General features: G+C 39.9%; 1 protein-coding gene across 2 annotated transcripts in view; it reads right to left on the minus strand.

Moving 5' to 3' along the window:
* LAMA4 (laminin subunit alpha 4) overlaps positions 1–11553 on the minus strand; it is a 101549-nt gene that overhangs the window by 60587 nt on the left and 29409 nt on the right. For both annotated transcript variants that reach the window (XM_017829548.1, XM_017829537.1), the window contains exons 3-4: positions 6325–6449; positions 2208–2288 (exon numbers count right to left, since the gene is read on the minus strand). In XM_017829548.1, coding sequence (XP_017685037.1) covers positions 2208–2288; positions 6325–6449 — 206 coding nt within the window. The remainder of the gene's footprint in view (positions 1–2207; positions 2289–6324; positions 6450–11553) is intronic.

Consider the following 11553-nt stretch of genomic DNA (forward strand, 5'->3'; position numbering starts at 1 on the left):
TTACTGGTGAATAAGAAATTAACTTCCTCTTCCCCTACAATGCCAAAAGAACCTTTTTAATCTATTTGCTTTAGAAACTAAAATGTCATTTGTTCGGTTATTTTTTTAACATCTGAGCATTAACAAAACCTGCATTTCATCAGCTACCACTCTCCTGCCTTATTACTGAAGTCCAGGAGAAAAATTATTAGTTCCTAAATTTCAAGTTGGGAAGCTGGTTTTCTCAATTCCTAGCAAGGGCCTCTGTGAATTCACAGCACCATTTCCTGACAAACATAAATTGGATAAGTTCGTGCCAACCTCTAGAGCAGCACAAGAAAGCCTCCTACACAAATGCCAGAGGAAATGGAGCAGGTTGCCTCCCTGTGAGCTGTTTTGGGGATCCCACATGCTGCCTGTTGAGGGGTGTCCGGTAGCTCACTGTAATAGGGTGCCTGTCACTGACTACTGCAGAGAGCTGGGAGGGAGAATGGTGAGCAGGGTGTAGCCTTCCTCTCCCTGGGGACAGGAGTGGCTCTTTGAGCTGCAGGGAGGGACAGAGGCAATGACCCTTCTCGCTCAGGATCCTCCAGTCCTCCTGCCAGAAAGCTGATGGCCCAATAGCTGCGGTGGGAGTAGGGCATGGTGACAGTAGCTGGAAGGGTATGTGAAGTAGGGACTTGCTCTTTAGCAAGTGGACAGAGACAAGCAATGCATCATCCATCTTTGAAATGCTTTTTGATGTTTCTGACACAAATGGAAGGAGGACCAGGAGCCTACTAGAAGGCAAGTCTTGCCTGTCACTGCTTGCTGCTTACTCCAGCAATTAGCCAAGGTCTTAATGCAGTGACTAGGACAGGCTGATTTTTTCTGTATTTTTTTCTACACAGCTTTGCATTCCTTCAGACAGATGTACTGTGTCAGGCTGGGTAGTGGCTATTAGAAAACAAAGCCAATGTTATTTTCTGCTGTTCCTATGCATCTGCTGCTCATTTCACAGGATTTGTGTTGCTTGTAGTCTAGGCTGACATTTTAATAACCATTAAGAAATCTCACTGACTTTTTATTGTCTGTATTATGCTTTTTGTATAAATCTGACATTTTGGAAGAACAAAAGAATACAACCATGGGCCTGTAAATAAGGGTGGGGGTTTTTTATTTGTGTGCCATCTGTCTAAAGGGCTTTCACTGTTGCTGTCACCATGTTAGTGATGCGGAGGTAATTTACTGATGTTTTTGCATCATCTGCAAGGGGAAAAACCTTCATTCATTTGTTCACCTTACCTTTTTCATATCGATTTCTCTTTGCATCTTAAGCATCCCTTTTCTCCCTTCTCTGACAGTTACATTAAGTATCATTTGAATTCAAGACGTGCCCATTAATGACAGTTGACTGAAGACTGAAATACTTCAGACGATTTAAGGGAAAAAAAAAGATGTTCAGGAAGCCAGTGTCTGAGCCATCCTATACTCTTCAGTCTTTGTGTTAGAGCTGTTTTAATTTATTGGCTGCTTAAGGACAATTCCTGAATTATAATCAGGCCTCTGACATTCATTGAGACATCATCCCTGTATATTCATAGCAAGTACGACAGTCTCTTACAGGACATGAGGGGTAGTTATATTCCTGTTGTATAGCTCCATTTATTGGTGTAATTTGTTATTTAGAAAATATTTACTGGAAATTGTTTATGGACATGAAGAAAATATGAAATGCAACACTGGCCTATGCTTGGTTTGACTTTATTGAATTATGTCTGTGAAGTGCATTTAAAATGTAACTAAAAAAGCTGCATCTGCTCATTAGGAATTTGACTCAAAAATGGATTTTGTTCTTTGTCTTAGAAAAATTTATTTGCTATATGTTTTAGAGGGGTGAATTTCAAGAGGCATCTATGTGTATGTTATTTTTCACTTCAGCTGCTGTTTCTGATTTGTATTTTGTATTTTTAAATTACATTCATTTTAGGAAGATCACCACATGAAGGTACACAAAGTGCAAGAAATAGATCAAAATACATCAGATGTAAATATCTGTCTTATGCTGACATGTCTCCACAGCAAGTTTTCGTGGTTTTTAGTAGAAACTGAATGAGATCATTTAACAGACATGATTCAACCTGATGAAAACAAATGCTCCAGGTTTCTCAACCATGTGGGAAGATTTCCTTTAAAAATTCTGGACTTAAGTATTGCTGACCAGCAAGTCATCCTAATCTTTTTCTTACCTTTCACAGTTGGGTCCTGCATAGTTTTCTTTACAGACACAACGCACACTTCCACTTTTTCTGTAACAGGAGACTGCAAAACTGGAATTTCATTAGAATGAACAGTTAGAAGAGCAGGCAATAGCAAACACTTGGGAATGTTTTTTATTATATTATGGACATTTGCTGTCAGTTTGAAATCTGGCTTTTGATGACTCTTTGCTGAATAGGTATTAAGCTCCCATTATTCACATTATACCCCCTATTTAGTAATTTTAATTAGTATAGAAAGCACTAATTAGAATATAGTACTATGGAGCTGTATAAATACATACATACACACACATATATATACACATATATAAAAGTTCTTGTCTTGCAGTGTAAATCACACACCCCTGCAGGTTTTGATACAGACATTTTAGATAAGGGACTTAGGAAAATGTCTATGTCACGTAAACCTAATTGCTTCCTGTCTGTTATTCTAAAGGCTTGTGAAAGACACTGCAGTGACCACTTCAGAAACTGAGATTCTGGAACTGGTGCAGCAGTTTCCTATGCAAATCCAGTCTAGAAGTACCGAGTGGTGAAAACTGACCTCAATGATGCTGTCCTCATTTACAGTAACCGAGTTTACAGTAACCAAGGCTGCTCTACCATCTTTCAGAGTAAGCTGGAAAGAGTCCGTCGTCTCTTCGGAGACCAACATGTCAAGTAGTGACGCTGATTGCAGTGATGGCTTGGGCAGTAATTTTTACTGCCTTGATTCTGAATCCTGGATTCCTTTGTTTTCTTATGTTTTCAGCATGTAACAAATGAGTAACTAAATATGAGATTCAAAGAACAGCAGTAGCCAGATGTGGAAAGTGTAAATTGTATATACACTTCAAACACAGTGGTGGACATGTCTTAAATACATTTGCAGAAAAAAAGAGATACAATCCTAAAGATGTTTCTAGTTAGTTTGCAATATGTGTGAATAAATTTCTGCCAGCACTAGAAAGCAACCAGAGCAGTGAGTGATGCCAGCTGCAGGCCCACAGTGGCTAAAACACAGCTCCTGAGTCACAGGGTGTTGAGCAGCTGTGGCTGGGTTGCATCCCTTTCACACTGGACAAAAGACTCAGATCAATGGGAAAGAGCATGAGCCGTGCACTCCTTGTTCCAGGAGTAAACAGAATTGAAAGGTGACAAGAATTCCTGCATAATTTCAGTTCCTGCCAGCATTTCTCAGCTGGTTGAACAACTAGAGACAAATAAATCTGTGTCTGGATCTCTGGATCTCTCTGCTCTGTCTCAAAATATTTCATATAATCAGAGAGAACATAAAATGAGATTCTACTCACAGAATTCACAAATTAACTTCTGTGCAGCTTTTACAAGAACATATTGAGAAAATCATAATAGTTTGGCAGGCTTGCACTTCTGTTACGGAGACTAATTTCTTCATGTAGTTGAAAAAACCACATTGTGGATCTAAGTTATGAAATACAACTGAAATCTCCTGAAGTTTTATACTTTTTGTGATCTTTTAGGGAAAAAAAAGGTCATATAATTCTCTTGAGTTTGAAAAGAAATAACATCTGCTAGACTGGGAAGCAACCTCCATCCCCCTTTTTGTTATTCCAAAGAGATGACATTACATTCATGTGTACTGTCCAAAAGTTACTCCAAAAATTCCCAGGATAGCAGATATGAAGATAGCCTGGTCAGAAAATCTAGAGACACACATCTGAGTTCCTGGAAAAAATATCTATCTGATGAGTCTGTCAGTTTACAGATTTGGTCATTTTGCCTAGTATGAATTCACTGGCTATTTCCAAAATAAAACACAGAACAAAACAACATCCTTTGAATGGCCTTTAAGACATTTAATGCTTCTTTGACTTATGGTAGAGTTATTATTTTTCCTTACTATATATGGAGTAGGATTAATTAAGGAAAATTGTAAAAAACTAAGAAAGAACACTTTTGCTTTGAATTTAGTTATACAAGGCTTAATGGAACTCAATTATTATTAGCCTTTTCCAGACCCAGATGAAAACTATTTCTGTGGTCAGGTCTCTCTCATGCAGGAAGCTGAACAGGCAATTTCTGCATGTTATTTAAATAGGGGTATGAGGCAAATTGGGATGGGATATTGCTTTAATTATTGCTTTCAGTACTTTTCTGAGGGAAAACTCTGAAAAACTGAAGTAGATTTTTACTGAGGTAGTTTTAAAGGGGAGACATATCATAAAACATAGAATATTCTGAGATGGAAGGGACCCATGAGGCTCATCAAGTCCAAAGGCTATAATTGCTGCTAATGGAGAAGCATCTGCATTCAGGCATTGTGCAACTTCTGTTCTCCCTTCCCAATCCCATGCTGCTGTCCTTTTGGGTTTGGGGTTTCCTTATCTCTAGTGGTCTGAAATAGGAGAGGCATTATGTCCCTAGCAGAAGGTCTAAGGAGCATGTAGAAGCAGAGAATGCTATTTGGCCTCTGCTCCCATCTCACATAGACTGGCCAAGATAGGCTGTAGGTCAGGTCTCTGCTAGTCCTGCTGCACTGAGCCCTACTCAGTGCCTGGTAGACTGACCAGTTCCCTGCTGTCAAGGGGCACTGCTGAAGAGCCCAGTGGGCTGCAGGACTAGGCAGGGTGTGGGTGAGTGCAAACCTAGCCATGCTGCATGAAATCACAGCATAGGGAGGACAGATCAGACCTTGCTTGGCTGACTTTGCTTAGTAGAGACTAGATCTTGTGCTGTAGTGCCTCAGGCATGAGCAGCCCAGGATGTAGTTGAGAGAACAGCTTCTTATGCTGAAGCAGCTCCTCTGTGCCTAGCAGGCTAAAAAAAATCACGTTGCCAAGGGTAAAGCACTACTTCTGACTGTTCCTATTTTTTCAGGAATTACAGCTGTAACTGAAACTGGAGGAAGTAGTCTACTTCATCTGTGAGCTCACTCACTCCTAAGCCTTTCTGTAAGTGAGCAAAGCCAGGTTCTTCCACTGTCTCTGGAGGATTTTCTCTGTAATCCAGGCGTAAGCTGAAGTTTTTCAACATAGCTGTTCTCCACCCCATGGCCCTTTCACATGTCCGCAGCTCACTGCAAAAGCCAGAGTTGTTTTGCGGGAATTTGGCCAGAGTGATTTTGTTCCATTGCCAGGTTGAACCCTGAGCAGCTAAGCAAAATGCAGCTTATCCCACCTTAAGGCTGTGTGAGTAATCCTATGGCAACAGCAAACAAATACAGTGAGGACAAAATTCCCTTTACTGAGAAGCCCTGCTGAAAGCAGAATGGAAAACAATACAAGGGGAGTACGTAGCCCCCTGAGAAATAGCTTCAACCTATTGGCAACTATTTACTAGCATCTCTTCTGTGCACTATGGTGGGATTTGCAGAGATGCCTCTCTCCCAGAGCATGAAACTTGAGCAGGATGAAGTTGATGATTTCTTTCAGCTGCATTACTGATGTGCCACTCACAGTTTCTAATGGCTGCTCATAGTTTGCAGGTTTTTTTTTTTTTTTTCTTTTTTCTGAAGGCACAAAGCAGTCAGCAGCTGGAGCTCTTTGGCTTGATCTTTTTCTGTCAGGCTTCAGAGTTTCTTACCCAAAAGTAGCTAGGCATCAGCTGAAGGGGCACCGTACCTATCACAGGGTCCTCTGGTCCTTTAACTGTTACTGTATTAACCAGATCCAACCGCTGTTGACTCAGGAGACTGACAAGTTTTGCTTTTTTGTGGTTGCTTTTACCCTTCAGAGGACATGAACTGATCTTTCTGTCTCTCTGTCTCAGCCTCATAAATCCCTGATGCCACCTTCCTTGGGAATTGGACTTTAGGAGACTCTTAAAAGTTACCAGACAACTGAATAATCTCTCCTATGTAAAAGAGGGTGAACTTGAATTTGCTCAAATATTTTCTCCCCCCTCCTGGTAAAAATTTATATGAGCACTGAAGGATACTTTACACCTTCCAAGTGAAATGCTGTTTCCTGTGGTTATAAATGTGAGCAGCTGGTATTCCTCTTATATTCCCCCATTTGTCAAGAGCAGCAGCCTTGTTTCCTGCATCGAGGAAGGGATGCTGACCCCACCTTGGGAAGCGTCAAAGCCAGCCCAAATCAAAGAAAAGCAAAGACTCTTTACATACTTAGAATGTGCTGGCAGAGGACAGGGGCAGGGCTGGCAGAACGTGGGCACTCCTCTGACAACATCACCAATGAAGCCGTCTGGACACTGCTCACAGTGCTGTCCTGTTGTGTTTCTCTGACAGTCCTTCAGTGGAAAGAGAGAGAATGGTGAAAGTTAAACAGAGGTGCTGTCTAATTCAGAAAGAAATTTAGCTGAAGACCTGGCCAAGCAGAACAGTGGCTGATGCCAGACCTAGACCCTTCAAGGTACTGACAGATGTAGCCAAATCAGCTAGCACTCCTGAAAATAAAAATGCTATAAATGATTACACTGACCAGCAGCAAGTGTTGACAAGGTGTGATACAGGATAAAACAGACATATGTGCCTGGCAGGTGCTGGAGCAGAAGCAGCACTGCCTGTTGACAGAGATGTAGGAGGTACTCAGAGGTAGCTGGCAGCCCTATTTTGAACTGCTATAGCCAGCAGTGCAAAATCCCTTTTATTGATATCAAAACAAAATAAAAAATATCTGCTGGTGAATACTGGCAACAGACTTCAGCCCAGACACAGGTTTCAGCAAGGCTGCTTCTAGGATTTGGTGACTGGAGAAGAGCATCCAGAGAATCTGCATAGAGCATCCAGAGAATTTGCATGTAAATGCTGCCTGTATCAGTGGCTCTGAAATTTTTCTCCTGAAATGAAGTATTATAGCATGAAGGGTTGTGTTACCACTAAACTTGGTTTTCAGTCTTAAAGAGGTCTACTTAAGAAGGTAAGAAGCAGGAGTCTTCTGTAAGTGGCCTTTCTATGAAATACTGATCAATGGGGCAAAATGTCACTCACTTTATAAGCAAGTTTCCATGCTTTAATGTTTTTAAGGAAACATGTTTCCACATGCAGAAGAAAATCGGTCACCAGCTGAAACTGTTGGTGCTTCAGGGAAGTAAATCAAGCTGTGGTAATTCATACAGAATATATGTTCCAAAACATTTTATTTTGCTAGGTACAACATTGGGCTGCTCAGATAATACCTTTAATAACAAAAGAAGTCAAGGTTTGCTGTCATCATGGCTAGGCTTCGCGAATGAAGATTTGGGAGGTTTGCTGTAAACAGTTCTAAATAGAACTGGTAAGTCATGTAAGCTTAAGAAACCATTATTATGTTTTTTTTGTTTACAAACGGACGCATTTGGATGCCACAGATTATGTGGACTTTCCCCTAGGTACATGACAAGGTGGTGGGTCAATGGCACAGAGTTCATGACCAGTGCTCCTGCACACTGCAGGACTTCTGCAGATTCCCTTTCCACTTCAGCAAATATCCAGAAGTTATCATCAAAAACCCACAACCCTCCAAATTCTAATTGTCTCACAGAATTACTTTAAAACAGTAGGAAAGGTGCATAAAGACTGTTCCATTCTTGCAATAGTGCAATGAGTTTTGCAATGTCCCTAAATCAAAACTCTCCAGTTACAGCACTTTGTATGGATAGGAGGCTTGAGGCAGCAAGAAAACGGCTCATTGGTAGAAATATGTGGAGATCTATCAGTGCATATTTGCTGTGCGCTTGGGTTAGCTTCCTTGATTCTTTCCTCTTCTGAGCTAAAACAGGGATAATGGAAACTGTAGACTGATAGATATGATTTCCATCCCTGGTAAAATGACAGTGTCTATAATAAAGAAGAAGATTTCTGATACATGAATAAGAATCATCTGTTCCAGGAACTTCTGCCTCAGTAATCTGCTGTATAATGGTGCAAATAAGCAAGGGTATGAAGTGGAACCAGAGGGTGTAACTTATCTGGTATTTCAATAAAGGCCAACTAAGTTGTCAGGGTACTTGAAAAAAGTTTCTTTTGCAAACTGAAAGCTGATAAAGGGCAGGAAAATAAAAGCAGGATAGAACAGCTATTTTTCAGAGTGGGAAGAGTCACTATTCAGATCACCTAAGCCTTGGTGCTAATATGAGTTTTGTTCAGTATTCAGAGACCAAAAATGTAGGGTTGCTCAGCTGGGAGAGAAAGGCAGGAGGGTGTGTTTGTATAGTTATAAAGCTGGTAAATAAGTTGAATGCAGTACAATAGTTCACCCAAATTCTGCAATATAAGAACTGAGAGGCACTGAGGGTCCTCCTTGCCTGGACCTCCATTGCCGCTGCTGGAGACCATATGAGCTGTAGAGACCTTCAGTTGGGCCCTGCATGGAACCTCTTGTGCTAGGTTCCCCCAATTTATTCTTCAGCAGCCATTTAATCCCATCACAGGAGATGCTATATTGTCAGCATTCCATGTAAGAAACAGAGAAGTTGGATGTGGGATTTCAGAAGTGCTCAAAGTGGGGGGAAGCTCCCTAGCCTTGGGCAAGGGGCACTGTGGCTGAAACTTCTTTAACAGCAGCAGGCTGGTGATGGGTGAGTTCAGCTAACCAATTTTTTCACCTGAGGCAGTCTCTACAGATTTGAAGCACACTGTCTACTCCAAACATCATGTGTTCTTTGAAGAAAAGAGTATGAGAAGAGAAGAATACAATTAGGGGAGACATAATGAAAATAAATAGTCAGGCTTCATTTGCACAGGAATTCCTAAATGAGTTTTGTATCCTAGTATTGTGACTTTGATTTAGTGGCAGAATTTTGTCCTGGCGACACTGTTTTGGGTTTTGCTTGGGTTTTTTTTATATCATCAATATGCATTGAAAAGCACCATTTTAGTAAAAATTCTCACCCTTGTGAAAACATATCTGACTTTTTTTTTTTAGCCAATCTTTCTTATCTGAATTCCATTATAGCCTTCTGGTTAGGATTCACCATTTTACATCAGAGTTTTGATTCTAGAAGACTTTGTCTTGATACATGTTTTATGGTCTTAGAGAACTCATTGTACAGGAATTATTTATTTCTACAAGACTGTGATTTGGCTGGAGAACTCTACAGTAAGTAGAATGTGATAAGAAAAGGAAAAAAAGTCAATTTTTATTTCATAGATCTTTAAACAGATTAGGCAACAGTAGTTTTAGAGCTAAAGATGTTTTTTTCCTAGTCTTATTTGTGTAAGGAAGAAAATATTCAGTATACAGAAAACCAGGAAGTTATTTTAACTGAGAAGCAAAAGAGCAATCCTGTGTCTGAAGCACTGGCAGAGGCCTCAGGTGGACTGCATTCAATTGTAGCCTTCACTATGCTCTGTGTTTGATCAATTCACTTCACGTTGTTTGTCTTCAGGTCTCCAAACAACACAATGGTAATAACAGAATAAATTTGTTACTGATTTCCAAAGCTCAGATACTATTGCAATGAACAGAACAGGGCAGCAAATGCTACTTCTTAAATCTGTAGTTTTTCATCTTCTAAACTGAAAGGAAGTGATAATCGGCTCTTTTACCCAAAGTTCACCTTAGCTGAGTGTTTGAAGAACTTTTTGAGTTTTTCTCTGGTTAGTGATTATGACTTTATCTTCTTTAACAAGTCAGAACTCCTCTGAGGATTTAAAACCGTATTTTTAAAGTGATAGAAAAAGTGTCCTTATATTTTATGTTCCACTATTTTTCAATGAGATGCTGAGTGCATTAAGCCTGGGAGACATCTCTGAAGGGAGGGAGAATACCCTCCCCGAAGCTCATGGGTGACTCTCAGTGTTGAGTACACTGGCTTGGTAGTTTGAGAAAAGTGTTTTGCTTCTAAGTGGATCACTTTTGACAGAGAAATAAAGAGGAAAAAAATTAAATTCCATTTATGGTGATTTCTGTGAAATTGGATTTCAAATAAGTGCTTTGCTGTAAGAGTTGTAAGGGTTACTCTTGGTTCTGGTATTCATACATGTTTTAGAATGAAAGGCATCATTTATGGTTGATATTATATGTCAGACTATGTATGGGATTGCTCACAACTCCCCCCGTCTCAGTGGTTAATTCAAATGTGCATGTAGAATTGTAGACGTATGTTTACTCATATTGGTGTCTACTTTTTCAAATAAAGAAACCCAGTATATGGTTTTTCTTTTGGTTTCCTTTGAAAAACAAGCAGAAACCTCTAAAAAATATGCAGTAACATGTACCTTAGGACATCAGACGCTGAAGTTTAGCAGAAAATTGCTGCCTGTTTTTGTTCAGGACAGAGAGAGAAATGGCAAAGGTCAAGAATACAGGTACAACCATATAGTTAGAAATATCACAGCTAGGCTTTATAATACTCTATTTTTTTGTAAACTGTTTCAAATTACAGCCAGTTAAAAATTTAAGCTCAATTCTTTTCATAAACCCATGTTAATACTTTTCCCTTCCTCAAGAACACTTCAGCTTCAGCAGAAATAATCCAATATAATAGCAGCCTGGCTTCTAAAAGCTTCTGTGTGAGTCTACAGCATATAATAATTCATTCATCAGTACACCAGCAGCAGCTTGTCAGATGACAAAGTGGCTGGAGTGTATTTGCTTGTGGAAGAAAATGCCTTAGCTTGTCTTACCACTCTGCTCTCACTGAGTGCCAGCAATCAGGGTGAGCGTTTCTACCTGTCTCTTACTGAAACTATCTATATGCACATGAAAAGAACACAAGATGGTGCTATGGGGAGGGGGAGTGTAGGGAGGTATAATTTGGAAATGATTGTCAGCACTGAGCTCCTGAACTCATTTGCTTGGAAAGTATGGATGGAATAGCTGTTTTGAGACCATAGAGCACTTCATGTGATGCAGTTCTTCTCAGCAGATACATTTGTGCATAAATAATAATGAAAAGTTTGTTGATTCTCTTCAGGCAATGGTACCAGAACAAGTTTCCCAGCACAAGACAAACATGCTCCTGTAAATGAATATAACTGAAAATGAGAGTTGGGAATCTGCCCCACCTTAATTTAGGAACATGAACTTACAAGAGAAGAGCTCATTCTAATGGTTTTCAAATGCACCAGCTTAATTAAATGTTCCATTTAGGGAGTTTTAGGGAAATTATTTAATCAGAAATGGGGTTTACATTGCTGTGCAGTTTGTTTGTGTTTATTGCTGGGCCAGTAGAAATTGGCCTGAGGTAGATTTAGACTTCCTAAGTCATATATGCCCTAATATCTGAGGTTACAGAACTGCATAGCATTCCCAATGTCAGCACATCAGAACTTTCTACTGTCCCAAAATAATAATATTAATAAATAAAGTATAGTATAATGCCTTGAAATCCAAGAAACGCACATGCTTTGTCTTTTCGATCTATGAGGTTTATAATTTCAAGCCTTCTCTCTCCAGCCACTGTGGATAAG

The sequence above is a fragment of the Lepidothrix coronata genome, unplaced genomic scaffold, assembly GCF_001604755.1.
Source record: "Lepidothrix coronata isolate B3197 unplaced genomic scaffold, Lepidothrix_coronata-1.0 Scaffold5, whole genome shotgun sequence".
Classification (NCBI taxonomy): domain Eukaryota; kingdom Metazoa; phylum Chordata; class Aves; order Passeriformes; family Pipridae; genus Lepidothrix; species Lepidothrix coronata.